Below are 24,237 nucleotides of genomic sequence, written 5' to 3' on the forward strand. Positions count from 1 at the left end.
CTCCGTTTCAAAGTCGAAGAGCCAGCGCTTGTCCGAGGACGTCTCCGTGGTCATGTGGCCGGCATGACTAGACGCCAAAGGCGCACAGAATGCTGTTACCTTCCCACCGCAGTGGTCCCTATTCTTCTACTTGCATTTTTACGTGCTTTCGAACTGCTAGGTTGGCAGAAGCTGGGACGAGTAACAGGCGCTCACTCTGCTACGTGGCACTCCAACAGTAATTAATTAATTAATAATTAATTAAGTAATTAAGTAATTACTCCAACAGTAATTAAGTATTATTAATAAGCCAGACGAACAATGTCTGTACTCACAAATTTTGGGCATACCCTGGAAAATTACTAATATTTCTGATAAAATCTGAAGGTTCTGAACAAATCCATGACCCATCTATGGTTTGCCTGAGTTGCAAACACCTGAACTACGAAATTTCTCTAGTCAAACTACCTTGAGGTCAACTAGATTCCTGTAGTTGTGCTCATATTGCACACTTATTCCAGGTTAACTTTATGGTACACTCAATGAAATTTTATGAAACACTGAACATTTGTTATATACTGAATTAAAATATTCTTGGCTGGTTAATAGTTCAGGACATCATGCACCTACTCCCCAACTTTGTTTGTTTGGGGTTTTTTTGCTGGGAGATGAAGCTTTTTTGGAAACCTATGTTAGCTAATATCTTGTATAGACCTCTTTAACAGTTACTAAACCTGTCCACAACTAGGCTAAAAAAGCAGGTTCACAAAAAAGAAATAAATGGGAAATGGTATACTCAAACTAGGATTTTTGCCATTTGTGATTAATCTAGAAAGGCAAACTCCTTTTCAAATGCTAGATAGATACGTAGCAGTGGTAAACTGTAGCATTCAAGAAAATATCCTTGAAAAATTGAAGACATCACTGGTTGCTTGCTCCTTCATTATTTTTCCTTATTAGCATTTATGCGGTGACTGCATTTGAATGTGTCAAACTGTGTACTTCATGAGCATTGCATTATCTCACAAAGAGTGGCTACTTCTACCAGTATAAATGGATTATTATTTTTATTACAAAATAAAAAATACATTTTCCATTTACTATAGTCAATTGTGCCAATGAGAGGGGTGAGATGGCTCAACCATTAAGATGCTGGGCTTGTCAGCTGGAAAGTCGACAGCCCAGGTTTGAGATGTCCACACTGCTAACATCAGATGTTTTTGCTTTGACAACATATGGGGATGCAACCATTTTCTTTCTTATGTTTTACTCTTAGAATTAGATGTGCTGTGTGGCAGTGAGCTCCTGTTATCTGCTCCAGGTAGAGTAGATTAACAGGTACCACTTTGGTGGGAAGGTAACTGTGTTCCGTGCGCCTCGGCATATAGTCATGCTGGCCACGTGATCACAGAAGCATCTGCGGACAATGCTGGCTCCCTCAGCTAAGAAATGGAAATGAAACCATCCCCTAGACTCGGACATGACTGGACATGACTATAATTTTACCTTTTATGATGCCAATGACCCTATCGATACTATTCCTGCTTCATATGAAAATATAAAATATTTGCCATTTTCTAAAGCATGATGTAAATGATTCAAATGGTTCCCTCTAAGCTGGTGCTCGTCAGCTTGAATGACATCTCCAATAAGGGAAGCACAGCTCCCATAATCAGTCAAAGCCCATAGCATTTGGGATTATACAAGTTGCTGTCAAATGCCAAATTTCATTTCAAACTAAACATTATGAGAAACACAGAGGACCCGCTGAAAACAGCAAGCTCATGTTGCTTTCCTGTTCATGAGGAATAATACAACAGGCTACACAGTCTAAAGTCATTACATTTCCCATGCCCCCATCTTTTATCCAGATTATAAAATGGCAAAGATGGATCTTGCCTGACATAATTATGTCAAGGCACAGTATAACTTTCAATATACTTTGGTCGTTATGGTTACTTTGGCCCCGAGAGTGGGTTAGTGTATGCGTTTTACATTTCTTTATGCATGGTGCATCCTTCTATAAATATACAGTATAAAATTACCTTGTGGCCCCTGCGGCGTAGAATGGCTTGGAAACGGCACATATAATTTATTTGCTGAGAAATGATGCCCATTTGGAGACTGGCTCTGTGATGGTGATGAGCTGTGTTTCTGAAGGAGGGAAGGAGCAACTACAGCTTTCAGTGGGCTGACAAGAGTATTTGGAACAATCCTGGAACCAGAAAAGAGAGAGAGAGAAAAAAAGAGATGATCAGTTGGGTTTCATCTCATTGTTGGTGCTCCATAAATGACAACTTTAAAAAAAACACTTTTTGATTGTGTGTAGATTGAAAAGTACAGGATAACTACAAAATTCTTCCATAAAGCTTTGACTTGAACATATTCCCGGATACACATAAATAGTGATTACCTTTTTAATGACACATTTCTAACAGAACTGCATTTTTATTGGGTTAAAAACCCTTAATCATATTTTATTTTGCTGTAATTCTGTCTGTATGGAACTCAAAGCCATTGTCTATATAATCCATTAAACCATTATTTGTCTTTTAATATTCTTCAAGTGTCTTAGCGTGCCCCTAATGCTGTTCTTCATTTGGAAGCAGGAGCACTTGAAGTTGAAGCCTGTATATTTATTAACATCTTCAAATTTTGACTAAGGGTTGTTATTTTCCCTACAGTTTTATTCCAACAGGTATCAGTTGATCGCTTTATCTTGAAATGGGGAAAAAACGTGGAGCAGAAGCCTTTATCATTATGGCTACTCTCATGCACAAATGATGCAGGTACTTGACTCACAACTGCAATTAGGACCAGAATTCTGATCGTAAGTCAGGCACCCACATTACTGGACCCAATTTTATGACCGTTCTTATTTATTTATTTTTATTTATTTTAATTCCACTTATATCCCACCCTTCTCCGAAGACTCAGGGCGGCTTAATAGCGGTCATTAAGTGAATCACATAGTTAAGCTACTCATATCGTAAGTGAGAAGCCATTCTCCCAAATGTGTGTTTTTTGGTAGAAACAAGCAAAAAAAAAATCTAAACATGAGGGTGTGATATGACATTTTGCAATAGACAGAACTGCTTTACAGGCCATAAGTCACTCACATTCTAACTCCAAATGGTCATTAAACAGCTGGCTGTAAGTCAAGGACTACCTGTAATTGGGGTATGATTTCATAACCTTATCTTTACTGATGTTTTCTTAGGCAACCAACTTTGATAAGCCTTCTAGATCAGGGCTTTTCAACTGGCGGTACACGTACCACCGGTGGCACATTGGCACCTGGCAAGTGGTACGCGACGTTGCCTAGCTAGTGAAGTGTAGTGGGGGGAAGGAACGAGCTAAAGTGGCACAGCACAGGACTTGCCGTGAGAGAGTCCTCAGGAGCTGCAAGGCTGCTGGGGCAAGACAAAGGCCCCAGGATGGGCACTTCCAGTGCACCCGGAAGAGAAAGGAGGAGGGGGGCAGAGACAGGAGAGGCTATAAAAGGAAATAGTTTGGGCAGGAAAGGGAGAGAGAAAAAAGATGCAGCATTCGATGAGGAGTCTGCTGGAGCTGCACCGGAGAGAAAAGAAGGAGGAGAGGGGAAGAGAGGAGAGGAGATAAAACAGGCCGGTTGGGAGCCAATTTACTTTGTGGCAGCCATCTGTGCCGGCTGTGGACACAGGTGGCAGCGAAAAAAAGACAATAAATGCAGCTGGGGACAGCCCTCCTTTCACATGACCTTGGGGATGCTGCAATGGTCATAAGTATGAAAAATGCTCACAAGTCACTTTTTTCAGTGCCGTTGTAACTTCAAACAGTCACGAAGCGAACTGTTGTAAATTGAGGATTGCCTGTACTTTATCACTTTTTTCCTTTTTTTTTGTCATCAAAGTTTTGACACCTAAGTTGTACTTGAATATTGCCAATATCCTAAAAGTGGTACAATCTGTGAAAAGGTTGAAAAAAAGCCCTGTTCTGGATAGCTGAATCTGATCACCACCAAATTCCAAAGAATTCTGATGTTCATACGCCGTAATGCCCTGGAAACTGTTTCTGAGAAGAGAGACTCCACAAAATCTCATATTGTAAAGCACATTTGTTACAGCACATTAGGAGCCACCGAAACAATGCAATGTGGTTCTTACTGAGATCCACAACACAAATGCTCAATAGTGGTGAATACCTGTAGCTCAGGTGTAGGATGAGGTGAAGGTTTTTTTCAAATGGATTGGAAATCAACATTTCATTTCCTGGGATCACTGCAGTTTGCAATAGTTACACCGGCCCACACAAACTGAAACATCCTGGATTTTATCCTGGCCTGTGTCTGACTTGAAATGGTTCAGCGGAACGCAGGGAATTGTTTGTTCCGGTTTGAAACAAAACAGATTCCCTATTTCATGCACATCACAAGGTCCTACGTTTGTGCAACCACACGCTTCAAAAGATTTTTTTGGAGATTGAATTCAGAGTGCTGCACATACTGCTACATACACAAGAACTATTGCTATATTTAATATGCTCTGAAACAAGGGAAATATTGTGTTGTGTTCCCTGTAATTAACATTATTTTTCATGGTTAGGATTTTTACTGTCCCCATATTTGAGTGGCTATATGTAAATTTGTTGTCAGGCAGGATGCCACCGCCAACCTAAATCCTATGCATAATGCAACAATCCCCGATTACCGTAGAGTTTGTACATTAATACAAAATAAGCCATCATTACTTTTATCTTTTAATAGAGGTTTATTTGTAATTCAGTTTCCCACCAGAAAAAGAGAGGAGGAAGATAAATATGGAGGTTGAGGTGATGATTATGAGGATTGCAATATTTAAACTTGTCACTATGATCCTTGATCTCATTGAGAGGCATTCATTCCCTTGGGCCCCGATTCCCTTTGAAGAGTCTCTTCCCTCCTTACACCTTTTCTTCTTTACACAGGGTCTACACTTCTTTTGAGTGACCGGCTCTGCAGTGCAAATGGCAAAAACCCTAGTTCGAGTGGACCATTTCCCATTTACATGTAGTCCTTGACTTATGCCCACAAGGGAGCCCAAAATTTCTGTTGGTAAGTGAAAAAGTTAAGTCAGTTTTTGCTCCATTTTACAACCTTTCTTGTCACAGTTGTTAACTGAATCACTGCAGTCGTTAAGCTAGTAACAGGGCTGTTAAGTGTATCTGGCTTTCCCACTGACTTTGCTTGCCAGAAGGTCACACCAACTCAGGACATTGCACCCACCATAAATATGAACCGGTTGTCAAGCGTCTGAATTCTGATCACGTGACCCTGGGGATGCTACAACGGTCGTAAGTATGAGAAACAGTCATAAGTCCCTTTTTTCAATGTGGTTGTAACTTTGAACAGTCACTAAACAAACTGTTGTAAGTCAAGGACTACCTATATATGTATCTCCCTATGTTGTTATAGTTGTACTTTTTTAATGTTTTGTATCATTTTTTATTGCTGCAGTTTTAAAATGCAAACCACCAACAGTCTGTGTGAATCTGCTGTATGTGAATTGTCATAATAAAATAAAAAATATGCATGTGTGCCCCAAAATGTGCCTTCACACATGTGTGCATGCACACACATACATTTTAAGGTATTGATTTTCACGCTTCGCTACCAAGTTGGTCCCTTTTAATATGTTCCTGACAACAGAAAATACAACACAGCCTGTGTAATTGGTAACTACTTTGAAAGGATATAAAATTGAATGACTAAAATGTACTGCTCTTTTACTTACCCTTGGGGGTAAAATACAACCACAACAGAGACATGGATGTTTCCAATATAAACACTGTCTCACTTTGTTGTTGTTTGGGAAGAAAAGCTTTGACAGTGAAATTCTTCTCTTAGACAATGGATCTCAATATTTCTTCTATCCATCCCAGCAGGAAGAAGATCAGATCCAGAGTTCAGCCCATCTGTACTTTATCTCAAATAAATTCCTGTATGGTTTGTGATGTGGTGCTTGCCTGTAACTTCAAACCACTTTATCAAGTGCTGTGGTTACTTACTAAATGCTAACACAAAAGAAAAACAATAGCCCTATAAATCAGTAGAGAAGAATGGCCAATTCATGTATTGTGCATCACATACTGGTATGTTACACATTCATATGTTTGATATAACATGAACAATCTATTGTGGCAAAAATGTATTTTGGTGAAGGAAATATGCCCAATACAGTATCTCATACTACAGCTTTTCAAAGAACCCAAACAATGTTATTGTGTATCCCAATCAGCATGAAGACAAACCACTAAATTAACAACAAAGCAATGGTTTCTAACATATGGCTTGATCTAACTTAATTAGTATGGCCCCAGCAATTGTGATGGAGAAATCTGTTTTATAAGAAGCACACCCAAAATGTAGAAAGATACACATTCCTATTGTGTATATGCTTTGGAAGCAAACAGGTGAACATTTCCATTCAACCCAATCTTATATCAAATTAACTGTTAAAACATAGGATACTAAATAAACTGAAAATTCTTGGATGAGAAGTGAAACATTTTCAAGGGGAAAAAAACCCAAGAAAGTCCAGTTGGCCTTTTGAAAAGCATGTTTGCAGCGATGATGATGATGATGATGAAGTTGGAAGGGACCTTGGAGGTCATCTAGTCCAACCCCCTGCTCAGGCAGGAAACCTTATACCATTTCAGACAAATGGCTGTCCAGTCTCTTCTTAAAAACTTCCAGTGTTGGAGCATTCACCACTTCTGGAGGCAGGTTGTTCCACTGATTAATTGTTCTAACTGTCAGGAAGTTTCTCCTTAGTTCTAGGTTGCTTCTGTCCTTGACTAGTTTCCATCCATTGCTTCTTGTCCTGCCTTCAGGTGCTTTGGAGAATAGCTTGACTCCCTTTTCTTTGTGGCAGCCCCTGAGATATTGGAACACTGCTATTATATCCCCCCTCGTCCTTCTCTTCATTAAACTACACATACCCAATTCCAGCAACCGTTCCTCATATGTTTTAGCCTCCAGACCTCTAATCAGCTTTGTTGCTCTTCTCTGCACACTTTCTAGACTCTAGAGTCTCAACATCTTTTTTACATCATGGTGACCAAAACTGGATGCAGTATTCCAAGTGTGGCCTTACCAAGGCATTGTAAAGTGGTATTAGTACTTCACGTGATCTTGATTCTATCCCTCTGTTAATGCAGCCTAGCACTGTGTTGGCTTTTTTGGCAGCTGCAGCACACGGCCCGCTCATATTTAAGTGATCGTCCACTAGGTCTCCGAGATCCCTGCCCTGGATGATTGAAAAATCCCCATAGACATGCCAGAAGAAAATTACAGGATCTGAAATTATCACACAAATTCAAGACCATTGTCTGATAAATAACCAAAAGTCACTGGTTATTTGAAAGCTAGTTTATATCTAATATTAGCATTTGTCTGATTTTCCATAAGAAATGAATTGATAAGGAACAGTTGATGAGCAATTTTGGAGCCACTTATTCATCCAGGCCACAGCTAGTTTGCCAATCAGAATGTCAAAGACACATTGTCAAATCATCCTTCCCTGGTAATTGTAACCAAACATTCCTTTTTGTTTTGAGTCGGTTCCTAGGGTTGTCTGCTTAGTCATATGAAAAGTATCATTCAGAAAACAAAAACCTTACAGTATAAAAATGAACATTATCCAGAGGTTTAATGTATCTTTTGCAACATTATGCCTTGATGTATCTGTTTTTACTTCAGACTTCTGTAATTAACAAACCAAATGAACGCTTTCACAGAATATTTTTAATTGCATTGGGATATTAGTGTTACCATGAGTAACTTAGATGAAAGAGAGATTACTACAATCTATTAATCCTGAAGAAAAGTCTCTATACTCTACAGGATTGGTGTATGTTAGCACCTGCAAGATAATTATTTCTGGACAGTTTTTATAACTGCAATGCCTTGTGGAGGATTACATTAAGATACATGTAGTTCAGATTTGAACAGAGGGCAACATTTTAGAAATGCTACCCATTCTGCTGCTCTAATGGTACGTGGAAATGGCCTTGGGAGATAGGGGGAAAAGCCTCAGCCAGAGGGATGGTTAGACAAGGTAGTTTAGCGAAGGGGACACGCCAAATGTCTCTCAAGGGACCCTCCTTGGTATCTTGGGCTATAAGGGTGACAGGAGTGAAATGTATTTTCAGACTTGCAAGACTGATGTCAGCCATGTAAGGTAGTCCAAACAGCAAGCATGACCAGATGGACTAATTTTACTTTACTGTGAGTTTACATTAACAGAATCATGAATGTTAAAAATCAGAAAGTACATTTCTCTCCTGTTGACTTTACAGCTCAAGAAATGATTTGGAAATTATTTGGTACAAAATGCAGCAGCCAAATTTCTGGTGGGTGAGAGTTCTGCCAGTATTAAACACCTATTCATTGACTGCCAATAGATTGACTTGTAAATCTCTCTACTGTTGATTCCAGGGTACCTTATGGACCATCTTGTTCAAGTGCATTTCAGTGCATTCATGCCTGCAGGAAACTGAAAAGGACATGGCCACAAAGGCAGACCATCACTGTTGCATAAACCACACTTTGGAATGCTTTGTCCCTACCCCCAGAATTGCACCTGAAATCACCCATGTTAAGACTTCTGCAAAGTGGTCAAGACTTTGATGTTTGAACGAGCATTCAGGAGGAGTTCAGTATTGTCGGTTTTGATTGTTTTGTCAACCATCTCATTTAATTTTTCAACTTTTTCCCCCCAGATCTTTATTCTCTGTAAACTGCCAAGAGTTTTACTGAGCTGGATGGTGTAGCCATATCAATCAATCAATCAATCAATCAATCAATCAATCAATCAACTTTTACTCCACCCCTCAAATTTTTTGATAAAACAATGTTCTATAAACAAGCAGTATAGAGAGAATTAAAAGTCTAATCTGTAAATGATGAAGTGAAAACCATGTGAATTATAAACACTTCAATGCAGATATAGGATCTACATATCAAAGCTAACTGGAAAGAAAGTAAGAAAAAAGACTAGGAAAGAAAAAACAAAAAAACCACACCTTAACACTGATTTTCATCTCTTCCCATAATATTAAAAACAAAGTGCAAAGCTCTCCTAATTAGATTTCTGTAGAGTGCCCCGTTTCTTTCTATGCATGTCTAGGTCTAGCCTTAGGGGAATTTCTGTCAACATAAGCTCAGGAAATACTCTTACCATAGACTTTCTAGAGGGGGAAAAAAACCTGAAGTTTGGTGCACTTTACTACTAATCAGTCCCAGGTGGCTTTGCCTTATTTCACAGAATATGCAGCATTCGTTTTAATAGCATGTTACTAAATCAGTCTCTGTCCCTTTCTCTTCCAAACATTCTATTTATTTATTTATTTTACATTACATTACTGTAAGCAAGAAACAAACATACTATTGGGTTATATCATATTATATGTTCTATTGGAATTCACACTCTGGGCAGTCAGTGTCCCTGGTAGTTTCCCCATATAATTTTTATGGTCCTAGATTTAGTTGGACCAAAATCTATCTGTCTGTCTGTCATCAATCCATCCATCCATCTATCATCTCTATCTCTCTTCCTCTCTCCTCTGCAGGAATTGTAAATTGGGCTTTAAAAAACTGGAATTTCTCCTGTTCTGGTGGGTAGAAGTTAAAATTGGTACCAACTTAGGAATCCTGTTTCATTCCTTACTATTCCTCAATATCTGAACTGTCTTACCTTCATGACATCATCCCCTGCAGTTGGAAGCAAAATAAATCAGACAAAACAAGTGTTTCTCCCTCATGAGTTTGAAGAAATGGCTCAATGCTCCAGAAATTATGGACACCCACAAACATACACATTTTGCAGAGATATTTATTTTTCTGAATTTTTATTTTGTTCTCTTTTGGGTTTTTTTTTGGAATGGTATCAAAACAAAAGCAGGTCCAAACTTGGTTTCTAAACCTGCCAAACCTTTCATGTAATATTCTTTTTGGTTAAACATTAGATAGTCTAAATTGGATATCCAATGTTAAGCCTAATCAACTGTGAACATCTGAACTAAGATAAGCAATGTCAATTTAATATTTTTGGTTATGGGAGGGCAGGTTTCATCTCCACCTTAGAGAGATTTCAGAGCTTTTCAACAATGCAGACAGTTAGGTGAAACTTCAAAAGAGTTTAGAAATTCTCCTCTGAGGAGAGGTTGGATTGTATCATCTTTCTCTTGCTTTGCTTGTTAGGCTGCAACTCAGAACAATAATTGTGCTGGCTGGAAATTATCAAAGACATAGTCAAGACAGTGAAAGACATAAGATTTGGGAAGCCTAGCTAGGTCAGATATCTTCCTCATCTGATCACACTACACAGATTAATCTATATTTTCACTGTAGAAATCATTTGGCTTTCTCTCAGTAAGTGCTATAATTAATAAAAATTATTTTCTACAACACACTAAATACGCAGTTTGTGCGTGCATGTTATCTGTGTGTATGTTAAGTGTGTGTGTGTCTATCAGCTAACAAGGGCCGATTTTAGTTCCATAACTCTTAACTTATTTTTAATGTTTTGAGAGGAGAGCCTAACTTAGAAAAAAAGCAACATTCTATCCAGTGAAGTCATTATTTATCAAACTTCAAACTTCTTATATCAAACTTCACAACTGCCCATCATCCTCATATAGGATTATGTAATGCTATATTCAAGAATCCTATTACTGAGGCATGGGTTACACTCTGCTAGGCAAAAGATAAAAGTTTTATCTATTTCACAAATGTTAACATAACTCTATTTTAGTTATTCACTTTTTCCTCACTGATTGCAAGACTGCTTCTCAGTGCTGACAGAAATGAAAAAGCATCCCCACGTGTTTTGAATTTAGCCAAGATGATTCCATACTGTGTCAGTTTCTTACGTTCTGCACAAGTGGCATGTCCGTTCTGGAGAAGTCAATTCTCTCATAAAACAGTAAAAGCCTAACTGCTGGATCCCACATCCAATTAGGGTGTCTCACTAACCCTACCAAATGTTCTCTATTTTAAATCTATCCCTTAAAGCTTTGCCACTAAACTAGGATAACAAAAAAGTACTATACACATGGGATCCATCAATTTTCTCCATCCATGTAAAGATTCTCGCCTATTCATAAGGATTTGAATGCTGATTCAGTTTAAACTTTTAACAAGCACCAGTTGTTTTGTTCTTTCACACATATGTCTATCACACTTGGCAGAAATATGTTTTTCTTTTGAGTCCCTGTTATTTGATAAAATCATCATCATCATCATCATCATCTTTTAACTTTTTTCCCTCTTGAATACTTGTTAACTAGAAATCTGAAGTATGTTACAGCTAAAATGTATCAAAGAATAATCAATACTTAACATTATTCTAAAACAAAATCGGAACTGGTATAGCAATGTTTCTCTATAAGATTTGTATATGGCTGCTAGAGGCAAAAGCAAACAGGCTTTGAAAAAATCCAGTTCTTTGTTTCCTATGCAGAAATAAGTCCTATTTAATTTTAGGAGACTTTGCTTCAGGGAAATGAATATTGTATTATAGCTTACATCTACTTTTTTAAGTGAAAATCTAACATAAGATTTGTTTTAATATGTTGTCCTCCAAACAAGAGATTCTAAATATGAACGATCATATGAAAAATACTGAAATAAAATAGATATTAACATAAGTTTGGAGTCTCCTAGGAAAGCCTATTGGGAGGCATATATTCAATAAAATGTAAAAAAACAAACATCTTATTTAGTATTGAAGGCAGGACAAGAAGCAATGGATGGAAACTAATCAAGGAAAGAAGCAACCTGGAATTAAGGAGAAATTTCCTGACAGGGAGAACAATTAACCAATGGAACAACTTGCCTCCAGTAGTGAGTGCTCCAACACTGGAGGTTTTAAAGAAGAGATTGGAAAACCATTTGTCTGAAATTGTATAGGGTTTCCTACCTGAGCAGGGGGTTGGACTAGAAGACCTCTAAGTTCCTTCCAACCTTGTTATTCTGTTAATATTACTGGGTTTTCGAAATACATTTATGAGGAATATTTCTCTTTAAAGAGGTGGCATGCAATAGCATAGGCTGTCCAGGATTATGAATAACTTTGCAGATTGAGGTTTTCATCTTACTAAAAATGGCAACTCTACTCTTCTATGAAGAGTGAAATAGTGCTACAAATAACCATTTAGCTCATCTAAATGAACCACAATGAGGCAAACACCGAGAAACATGCAATATTGTTTTAGTGCACACGTTGGGGCACATATTTCTTCGCTGAATGCTATTATACTTTGGTACTACAAAATAGCTCTGTAGCTTCAATTTTCAATTTTTTTTTTGAATGGCAGGTAATCCTTGATGTACAATGACAATTGAGTCCAAAATTTCTGTTGCTAAGCAAGATAGCTGTTAAGTGAATTTCACCCCAGTTTACTGCCTTTCTTGCCATGGTTGTTAAATTAAGCTGGCTTTGTCAGAAGGTCACAAAAGGTGATCAGGTCACCCTGGGACACTGCAACTGCCATAAATACATGCCAGTTGCCAAGTGTCTGAATTTTGATCGTGTGACCACGGGGATGCTGCAATGGTCCTAAGTGTGAAAAACGGTCGTAAGTCACCTTTTCAATGCCTCACAACCTCAAATGGTCACTAAACAAATGGTTTGCCCCCCAACACATATTTTCAGGTTCTACAAATCAAACTGGCCAAGTGCATGTGATGTCAATATAGCACATTGCCACCTGAAACTTTAAAAACAGTAACAAGAAACTCTAACATGACAAAGTCTACTTTTTATACGACAAGCAACTTCTAAATAAAACACATTTTAATTAATATTAATATCAATTGATATAAAGTTACTTGATCTCTATGCGTCACATGCTTCTTTATTAAAGGGAAATAAATGTGTCTCATATATAGCCAGGGTAAATATACTTGGTTAATGAAGTCAGTTTTTGTTAGATCATTTTCAAGTAAATTAAATATTTTTTTTGTCAAACTATGTAAATGTCTTAAAAATCATTTGGGAAAACTGAGGGCTGCCTTGTTACTGACTTTGGCAGTAACAAGGGCCTTTTTGTTGTTGTTGTTCTTTTTCTTTTTAAAAGGCTTTAAATCAAATTTTTAGCCTTTCTGTCAAACATGAGTAGATTTCTTGTGTTCAGCATCTTGTGGTGTTGGCTTCTTTCATAGTTGATGATTCAGTCATTAAAATTTGTGATAGCAATCATTTTGTTCTGTCCCAAAGACTTAAGCTCAGGAATCAAACCCTGTCATCACTTTGGCTCATGGTGCAGAAATTTTGTACATTAAAGTATACTTCAACAAGGAGTCTGAGATAGGTGATAAATGAGGCAAAACACAGTTTGCCCAAAGGGTATAAAGCATCTTAGGTAAAAAATAAGTTAACGGTAATGGTTCCCTCGCACATGTGTGCTAGTCGTTTCCGACTCTAGGGGCCGGTGCTCATCTCCGTTTCAAAGCCGAAGAGCCAGCGCTTGTCCGAGGACGTCTCCATGGTCATGTGGCCGGCATGACTAGACGCCAAAGGCGCACGGAACGCTGTTACCTTCCCACCTTAGTGGTCCCTATTTTTCTACTTGCATTTTTACGTGCTTTCAAACTGCTAGGTTGGCAGAAGCTGGGACGAGTAACAGGCGCTCACTCTGTTACGTGGCACTCGGGATTCGACCCGCCAAACTGCCGACCTTCTGATCGACAAGCTCAGCGTCCTAACCCACTGAGCCACCGCGTCCCTAAATAAGTTACCACAGATCAAATTTGTGCAGTAATCAGTATACATTTTTTTTATCCTGATGGAACTTTTATCTACTGCAGATTGTCCTCACTTACTGACCACTCATTCAGCAAACATGGCACAGAAATAAAGGAGTTTTACAACCAATCCTCGAAGTTGTGTCATGCAGTCACACGATCACAATTCATTTCCTTGGCCACTGATGCACATTTACGACGGCCACAGCATCACACAGTCATGTGATGGCCATTTGTGATCTTCACAGCTAGCTTCCAACACTGGGGGAAGCTAACAGGAAGTTGCATGTCATGCTTAACAACCCATGATGATTTGGTTAATGACTGTATCCAGAATGGAAACCGTATGTCAGTGCGATCATGTGATGTTTCTCTTAGCAACTGCACCACTTAGCAACAGAGTTGCTGAGCCCAATGTAGTTGATAAGTGAGGATATCCTGTATTAACAAAGGTATAATTATAATTATTAATATACAAAATTATATTTAATTATTAATATACAATTGCAGAAAACTCTGAAAAAGGACATCAGCCTTGTGTTAGCAAATAATAGCACTAGCTTTCTGTGTGGTTATTTCTGCTACAAAATATTCTATTATGATTTTAGAAATCTCAGAGCACATTTGGGTGTTACGGTACTTATTTTGGCATGTTTATTGTTGTTAATAATAGTATTTAACAGTGCATCAAATTGTGTTTCTAATCTCTGTGCAATGTATGCAATAAAATGCAATAAAGCAGTAAAAGAACAATCTGTAAGATAAAATTAGTTCATTTATAAAAATATAAAGTGCAGCCATCATCAGAGAACAACAAGATCTAAAAGAAGATATTAAAAAGGGATCTTATCATAGAAGGAATATATCTACATGTTATCTTATTTTAAAATACTGGAAATGGAAAAATAACTTTTCATGCTGTCAAAGCGATAGTAATGGGAGCACATAGAACAAATGTCACTTGCAAGAACAGTCCAGATTCAATCCTATTGCCTAGTCTTTATTCCTGACACTAGTTCAGGAAAGATTTTTATAAATGACTTGAGATTCCAAAGCAGGTTTTGTTTTGTAAATTCAAACCACAATTTTGAATTAGTCTAGTAAAAAGATGGAAGCCAACATTTAAGTGAGAGGTGACAAACATGGCTGCAAAATTCCAATGAATTTTCCCAAGATTATATTTCATGTTAGATAAAGATTATAGGTTATCTTGAAAAGCACATGCATGTACATTATATCAATAGATGTGGAACACAAATCATGGTGGATTATCCACTTGCAGACAGAATTAGGGTGTGATGCCAACTGATAAAAAGCCATGCCACATAATCCATTAGAGCTTCTTCTAGCAGTGTTACATCCAGAAAGAGTCCCAGAGTCCTAATTTTTTAAGGGAATCATAAACCTTTCAGAAAAGATTCAGTCCCTTAATTTGCTATGAAAAACTATTCAGGTGGTGTGTTTCAGATTTGTCTGAACACCATTTTACTAGCTTACTTCAAGCAAATGACAGCAAAGTATCATTGATGAGAGAATTAATGTAGCATTCACTATAACCCCCCTTCCACAACACTGCAATTCCTTGACTTATAAATATAAAAGTGTGGGATTATAGAGAATGCCTTGTCTTAAAAACAACTGATGGTTTACTTCAAAATTCAGCATAGGAAATATGCACCTGTGTAAGCAAAAACTATTGCAAAACTCATTATGATGGAAACATGCCACACGTTATGTTGCTAGTCATCACTATGACTAGAATAAATAGTATTATAAACTAGTGGCATATAATGGCTATTATATAATTTACATATATACACTATCATCTGAAATAAAATATTTTCCAACTTAATAAACTTCTAAAGTTAAAGATATTCTTCTGCATGCAACCCAAAAATTAAGCAAGAGACCAGTAGCATAATTTTAAAAATATATTTCTTCTTGCATTTAGAATAATTCAGAAGGATTACTAGATTTTTTTTAAAAAAAATCTCATTAAAAAGTATTCAAATTAATATGTGTTAGAGTGTGAGTTTTGTTAGTTTTCAGGCATTCGTAGTTCTCAGACAAATAGAGTCTGGTTTAAAGTCAATTAAATGTTAGACTTGCTTCTGAAAAAAAGCATAGTTAAAAAGCATAATTACATTGTTTGCTTTCTTAGATTAGCATGTTCTTCCATTGCATGTTTAGCAATCTCTCTCTCTCTCTCTCTCTCTCTCTCTCTCTCTCTCTCTTTCCAAATTTAATCCAGTTACAATCAAAGCCAATAAATATTAAATTTGTTCCTGGCAGAAACTTAAGGAGGAACATCCAATAAAAAGTGAAATCACTTGGCTTGTTTCATATGCCTTTGACACAATAGAGATTACATAAATGGAAAGGAATAAATCAATCAGTAATATATAACTAGGAAAAAGGTTCTGGATGGATTTCCTTAAGAAGGATCAAAATCAGTATTATGACAATGGGAAGGGAAAAATCACAGGAGACAATGAAGACAATGAAGGAAGCAAATGGAGAAAGAAAAATAAAACCAGAAACAAACAAAAAAATCCCCACCCTCTATTTGTATTCCCAATATCTTACTCCCTCAAGTGGAATGTTACAACAGAAAAAATTCTAGTCTTTATTGATCTTTGGCAAGCCACAAACTCTGAGCTGTAGTCCCAACTTCATGTGCAGATTGTTTTCTAAGGAAGCAACATCAACTGATTTATATTTATAGGAAAGCCATAACATACATGGGTGTTTGCATGAATACACACACTTTTTAAAATAACTTGACATATTACTTCATAAAATAATTTACAAGGTTATAAAGATTATATCTGAAAAACTAGAATTCCTTCTGGACTAGGAGTGAATTAATCACTTAATTTAGTGCTCCATGGTATGGTAAGCAGATGAAGTTATTTTAAAAAGCGTATGTAATCCAAAATTGTATTTACAATTGTGCAAAGACGGGTTTTTACACTTGCTAATAACATTTAACATGCTGTTGCTTAACAGGTTGGAACCTAAGCATAATTAGGCAATATCAGAACAGACTCAGAAACAAAATCTTTTCCTTTAAATAATGTTTAGGGAACATCTACAAGTTCCACATTTGAAACAGTTTCTTCCAGTTTTTATTTACTTCTCAAAATTAAAGATCACTCTCCTTGCAGTGTGTGATTCAGGTTTTTTATGGGAGCAAAGTCAAAATAGAACAAAAGCTGGGTGGCCAAAAAAAGCAAGCCTTTATAATTGCAGTATGGGAAAACTTTCTAATAGAAATTGGATGGAAGTTCTATTTTCTTTAAATACACTAAGTTTTTGAATGTCTGAAAAATTACTGAACCTCAGGAAACTTAATTTCCCCACTATCCAAATAGGGCTGATAGATGCTGGTTTAGTAAGCCATACAGTTATAGGCATTATTATGGGTCACATATAATTTTCTCTTTCTCCACCCTGAAGGCCTGTCATCATTAGAAGCTACAATCTTAACCTCTTTCCTAAGTATACTTTTGGAATAAAACACTGCCATGTATAATTTGTTTTGAACTCAAAGGAATTCAGTTTATCCAATTTTACCACATAACAGTAGTTTTCAAAAGTACCTTTTAAAAGTGTGTATATATGTATCCCCACTTACCCATATTTAATGTAAAAGAAAATGTAATTCCCCAAATGCATATACTCAATCACATGAGAAGAGGACGTGGGAAGGTAGGAGCAGAGAGCTCAAGTTTCAGGGGAAAACACAGATGTGGCTCTATGTATCTGATGAAGTGAGTTACACAAAATCTTATACCTTTTAAAATAATTTGATAGTCAGAAAGGGTACAACAAGATGCTTTTTAGATTTCTTTTGTTACTACAATCTAACAGGACTGTCCTGCAAGTTCCATGGATCAATACGTCTTAGGCAAGTGACCTTTTATCCCTTAAGGTAGGGGTGTCAAACTCAATTTCATTGAGGGCCGCATCAGCATTGCGGTTGCCCTCAAGGGGCCGGGTGGGTATGGCCAGGGTGGGTGTGGCCTACTGGGTGGGCATGGCTAGAGTAGGTGTGGCCTACTGGGTGGGCGTGGCCAGCTCTGCATCGTTCGCATCAAGGGTGCCTATGGGGGCCTGGGTAGGAGTGGGACAGATCTGAGGGTCTCTGGCAGAAGGAGGATCTCTGGGCCAGGGCCAAGGCAGTGGGGGCCGTTCCCTCACTGTTTCCAGGATGGCTTCGCAGGCCACATGAAACCACTTCGTGGGCCGGATCTGGCCCCCGGGCCTTGTGTTTGACATGTCTGCCTTAAGGGATCTATTTTGGTTTCTTCGCACCCTAATATGATTTACAAAGGAAGCTCAGAAAGAGTCACTCTTTCATCCTTCACTTTTCCAATGTTTCATCTTTAAGAAAAAGTTTAGAGAATGCTCATTCTTTTTTCTAATGGAAGAATAATTGCCAGTCAATGAAGTTTCAAATGTAATAGCAGGCTGAACGCGTATGACATATGACTACATGCAAAGGTCTTTCCTGTTCCTGGGTTTAGGAGATGCGTCCCCCCCACACCCCAAATGAAAGAAAGTTGCAACATTAAAAATGGCAAAATATTTTATTACATACCCTTCTCCATCACTTTCTATGGATGATACATGATGATGTGCACTACTGAGAGCCGACTCAAGTATGTGTTGCCTTGACAGAGCATCCTGATGCGGTGGTAGAAGGCCAGGTGATGGTCCATTGTGGTTTGTACTGGAACTAGTATACATCCCTAAGGAAAGAAAATGTTAAACTTTCTCTAAAAAGGATCTTCTTAGCACAGATGTCTCGAACAAGTTGTAATAGCCAGGTTGTTCACTGCTATAAAATTTCTTCCTGGATTTGGTTAGAAAGAGTGGCACTATTGTAATATCTTCTCATAATCATTCATCTTAAGCTACCTATCATCAGTGAATAGGAACTTTGTCTTACACTGATATGTTCTGGGACTGAAGACATCTTCCAGGTTTTGCAAATATAAAACAACGTATATCTTAAAATATTTAGAATATAAAGAAAAACTGAAGTAGCAATGAAGGAGAATATTTGTAACTTCAGGATTGAAATGAGGGGTCCTTGGTGCTCTTTCAGCTTGCTTGTTTTCTTGCAAACGCTGCATTACCCAAACTAGGTAATATCATCAGTGCACTGATGACGTTACCTAGTTAGGGTAATGAAATGGTTGCAAGAAAACAAGCGAGCTCAGAGGACCAAGGACCCCTCAAACTGAAATAGATCCAATAGTTTGCTTCTACTGTGCGTGGAAAAACAAAGGTGATAAATAAAACTCTTTAATGTGTGTTTCCAGCAACTTATACTAACATGCTGCCTCCAATATTAGAAATAAGATATAATCATCACAATTAACAATTAATTTGCCGCTGAATTCTCTAATTTCCTTTTAAAATCTCATTAACCTGGTTGCAATCCTTCAGTTAAGATTGACATATCCAAGAGCAATTGGCTGTACAGAACAGTTTTCAATGGGTTTAAGATTTAAGATTAAAAGTAGATAATAGGACATTTGAAATTGAGCAACAGAAAACAGAATTTGAGGTTAAACTATGTATAAATGCTGAGCATATAATTGCTAAAATGTATAAACTTTTACTGAAATTTGAAGCAGAAAAAAACAAGTGAAAGACTTATAAAACAAACTGATGGAACAGTGGGAAAATATGTGATTAAAAGGGCTGATATTTACATTATGTTGTAACTTGAGAGACTTTTTATGAAATGATGTACCATTGGTATGTGACTCCAGAAAAATTGTCTAGAATGCATAAAAGTACTTCAAATTTATGTTGGAAATGTGGGCAATATGAACAGTCATTCTATCATGCCTAGCGGATTTGTAAAAAGGCTGGAAAGTTTTGGGTTCAAGTCATATAATGACACAAAGAATTTTAAAGATAACATTCAAGAGATATCAGAACTACTGGGATTTATGGACACTCAATTAGAAAGAACCATGGAAGATTGTTTTTCTATATGATTACTACTGTAAGACTATTATATATGCAAAAATGGAAAGGCTCTAAAATACCCACATTGGGGAAATAAGTTGGTGAAGATGGCAGAAGTAGCAAAGATAGCAAAGTATCTTGTTTGGTTAGAGCGAGATCAATAACTACATTTATTAGTGAATGTTAACCTCTTATGGGCTTTTTGCTGCAAAGAAAATTAAAAATGAATGCGTGATTTATGAAGCTAAAATATAAATTTATCTGTGACTGCTGCCAAGAAGCATAGGGAGATATTTGTCTGCGATGGTTGTTCTTCCCTAGTACCAACTGGAACTGAATTCTCAAGAAAGAGCAAAAGCTTTCTAGATCTGTATCCCCCTCTTCCCAAGAATGATATGCAAACCTGAGGAATTCCATAGTTGAGGATAGCAAACAAGAGCACCAGGAGGACTATACCTGTAGCCTACACTTAAGTCATACACCAGAAAGAAAGAGATGCCATTTCATTCCCATGTCCAGGTCTGAATTTTGACTGAAAGGGCGCCAGATAAACTTAATGATCCCAAGATGGAAATATCTCTTTCTTCTAACTAATAAAGGTAAAGGTAAAGGTAAAGTTTCCCCCACACATGCGTGCTAGTCGTTTCCGACTCTAGGGGCCGGTGCTCATCTCCGTTTCAAAGCCAAAGAGCCAGCGCTTGTCCGAGGACTTCTCCGTGGTCATGTGGCCGGCATGACTTAGATGCCAAAGGTGCACGGAACGCTGTTACCTTCCCACCGTAGTGGTCCCTATTTTTCTACTTGCATTTTTACGTGCTTTCGAACTGCTATGTTGGCAGAAGCTGGGACGAGTAACAGACGCTCACTCTGTTACATGGCACTCGGGATTCGACCCGCCAAACTGCCGACCTTCTGATTGACAGGCTCAGTGTCCTAACCCACTGAGCCACCGCGTCCCTCTTCTAACTAATAAGTAACGGCAATTAGGATAATACAGGAGCTTTGGGATTTGCATGTAGAGCAGACAGAAATGTGCTGATATGAATTTATTTATGGGTAGAAATCAAAATGCAACAAAGCACTTCTTCCCCTTAGTGAAGAGCAATTTTGGAGATTAAAAAAAAACGAACCAAGAAAGCATTTTTAGTTGCAATGTAATTGTGTTTGAATCAAGCTCTTATGGACTAAGGAGGACAATCCACCAGGAGGACCGGATTTCAACCAGTGAGAAGTCAAGATTGTTCTGAAAAAATGTTCGCAAGAAAAGGAATCATGCAGAGATAAAGCGCGTTGAATTCTGTTCCCTGAAATAGCCAAATCTTCATATGCACCACAGGGAGTAGCCATTTAAAGTGAAATAATTGAAGAAGCATGAAAGGGCGGGATCTCTGATTTTTCCTAGTATTGCTTATGAGGTGGAGCTGCTGCATGGGAAATAAGCTTGCCTGAACTGAAGGTCAAAAGGAGGAGGAGAAAGACAATGGAAACACAATGCCAATGCCAATTCTTTTTTCCCCTTTTTTTAGAGCAAAGGAGAATTATTATGACTCGGCAGCTTTGAATTATGTTTTCCTGCCAGTGTATATACCAAATTTAAAATAATGCCTTAGCCAACTAGCATTGTAACATTACTTTAACACATAGACACTGTTTTTATTTCTGATCACAAATAGGACAAAAATTTTGATCAACGTTCATATTCTTGTCAGACAGATTCAAGTTCAGCACCGACTTCCCAAAACCAATCAGGAAATTATATGAATATTAGTAATAAATTGTACAACTCTAGTGACTTACATATATTGCCTTGGTGGAGCAGTGGGCTAATGCCTCCTTAAGTAACACCAGCTGCCTGCAATTAGTGCAGGTTTGCATCCCACCAGGCTCAAGGTTGACTCAGCCTTCCATCCTTCCGAGGTAGGTAAAATGAGGACCCAGATTGTTGGGGGCAATAAGCTGACTTTGTAATAATGCCGCTTGGGGGTGTGTGTGAAAGCCCTAATAAGCAGGCATATACATAGAATGAAGGCTACTGCTGAGTTTGTAAAGCCGCCCTGAGTCTTCGGAGAAGGGCGGGATATAAATGGAATTAAAATAAAAAAATAAAAAAATATTTGAATGATATAAACTAACATCATTCAAAACTCAAACTGGTTTCCTGGAAATTGCATTTTTTAATCCCAATTTGCTGACTTCCATTTTTCCCCTTATAATTTTATAAGTGCTCCAACCACAAGCTTTTTCTTATATCGAGGGAAAGTCCTTTTGAGAACACATGACAAGTTATTACAAGCTGTTAAAGAAAATGTTGTTTTATTGTTTTATTCTCTGCAGACAGTATAATGGATTCTGTGTCTGTTTTCATTTATATATCGGACACCTGTGTGATTTCAGGGCATTATAGTTTTTTTCTTAGAACAGCTTGGGATGCTTAATCCATATGCTAACATTCATACAGCATTTTAAAACAGATTATCTTGTATTACATTACATTACATAGATTACATTATATTATGATATTATTATTGTTTAGCTGAAACATGTGTGCAGAAGTAGGATTATAAAAGCTGCTGTTGTGTCAGTGTTATCAAACTACAGATAGTCCTTGACTTATGATCACAACTGAGCCCAAAGTTTCTGTTGCTAAGCAAGACCGTTGTTAAGTGAATCACTCCCCATTTTACAACCTTTTTTGCCACAGTTGTTAAGTGAATCTCTTTAGTTGTTAAGTTAGTAACACAGTTGTTAAGTGAATCTGTCCTCCCCATTGATTTTGCTTGTCAGAAGGGTCATGATCACATTGTTAGGCATATGGTGTTAGCCTACAATGTTGGGTTGAAAATATATTAACCATAATGCTATGTCTTTAAGTTGTTAATTGGCCAATGGGTGTGTAAGTGTTCTCATGGCCATAAGAAGAAGCTAGGAACGTAGCTTCTCTCTCTCTCTGATTTCACTGATCTCTACTGTTACTGTTTTTGCTCTGCTGTTGGTTTACTACTGTTGTAAACCTAAACTGTGTATTGACCTCTGGACCGGTAAGAAGACTTTGTATTGTGGATTGCTACTTGGACTGTTGCTATTGTTTATGACCTGGACTGTTTATTTTTGACTGTGCATTTTTGTTTTTACACCACCTCAAAAGTAAAATACTTTTTGCTTTTAGAACTCAGTGTATTTCTGTGTGTGACTTTTACTACTCTCAGTACCATTCCTTGTCTGTGCAACTCTTTGGTAGCACAAGGAGACCTCTGCACAACAAATTCCTTAACACACATGACCCTGGGACGCTGCAACCATCATAAGTACATGCCAGTTGCCAAACGCCTGAATTTTGATCACATGAACCATGGGGATGCTTGCAAAAGTTGTCAGTGTGAAAAACAGTCATAAGTTTTCAAACAGTCACTAGACAAATGGTTGTAACGTGAGGACTACCTGTATAATAAATGTCATATAGAGAACAAAATTTTAAAAAGTGGAATAATACAAAGGAACTAGGATCAGAGCTAATTCTACGTTAGAAAAGAAAGAAGTTAAGAAACCAATGTGGAAGTTAAGGGGGGAAAAACCATATCCTTTGCTTTTATAAAACAGGATGACTCTATTATAAACAGGTTCGGTTTTAAATTGAATCAAACTTAAGTAAAGCTTTTGTCCTTCAGGTAAAATTATCTCAAATTTTAATAACTTAAAACTAAGTGAGTAATTAGATTCTAATCAATAAACTCTTTTGCTTGGAATGACAGGGGTGGTTTATATTGAGAAATTCAGATTTCTTAAATTGCTTCCTAGGGATTACAGGGTCATAAAAAGAGAATTTTTACTTACAATTCGCAATTACATTGAAAAGAACAATTTATTTATTCTTACACTTTTTGGTAAACATATATTCCAAGTTATTTTTGAGAAGTTTTTTACTTGTGGAATGAATTTGCACTATATTGTTAATGTTTTTTACACATAAGCTGGTTGAAAACTACAATAAGTTGATGGTTTTAACAATTATCATCTATTTGCACACTAAATATTCTTTTCTATTATCCTGTGCAAAATTGTGGCATCCACTGAAGTCAAAGACCTTAAACCAATAATTCCAAATAAGGTTTGCAGTTTTAACTTCTACCTTTAGCCTGATAAATTATTTTGACTGCTATGAGATACCAAAAAATTATTTTGGCTAATTCTATGAAAGAACAAAGATTGAGTGTATTAGTCTATCTACAATGTCTAGACATACATCTGGGGTCCCATTTCTTTTTAATCCCTAGAAGCTGACAGGTATGCAAACTCAAAATTTAGATGTCTTTTTAAACCAGTGGCAATTTATTTTAAAAATTGTGAAACAAGCTTCTTTTGATCTCAAATGTGGTTCATACAACAGTACTTCAACTTTATTGGACAATTCAGAGAATACCTAACAAAAGTTTAATGAACAGTAATTCTAGAATTACCATGCTTATCTAGGAAATATACTGTATGTTATTTAGACTATCTCAAAACAG

General features: G+C 37.3%; 1 protein-coding gene across 1 annotated transcript in view; it reads right to left on the reverse strand.

The window, feature by feature from the left end:
- Nucleotides 1-24,237, reverse strand: part of GLIS1 (GLIS family zinc finger 1) — a gene marked incomplete at its 5' end in the record, with an annotated part of 249,980 nt that overhangs the window by 12,957 nt on the left and 212,786 nt on the right. The window contains 2 exons of the mRNA XM_083359025.1: nucleotides 2,025-2,194; nucleotides 18,348-18,498. Coding sequence (XP_083215151.1) covers nucleotides 2,025-2,194; nucleotides 18,348-18,498 — 321 coding nt within the window. The remainder of the gene's footprint in view (nucleotides 1-2,024; nucleotides 2,195-18,347; nucleotides 18,499-24,237) is intronic.

This window comes from Vipera ursinii (genome assembly GCF_947247035.1).
Source record: "Vipera ursinii genome assembly, chromosome: 3".
Taxonomy (NCBI): domain Eukaryota; kingdom Metazoa; phylum Chordata; class Lepidosauria; order Squamata; family Viperidae; genus Vipera; species Vipera ursinii.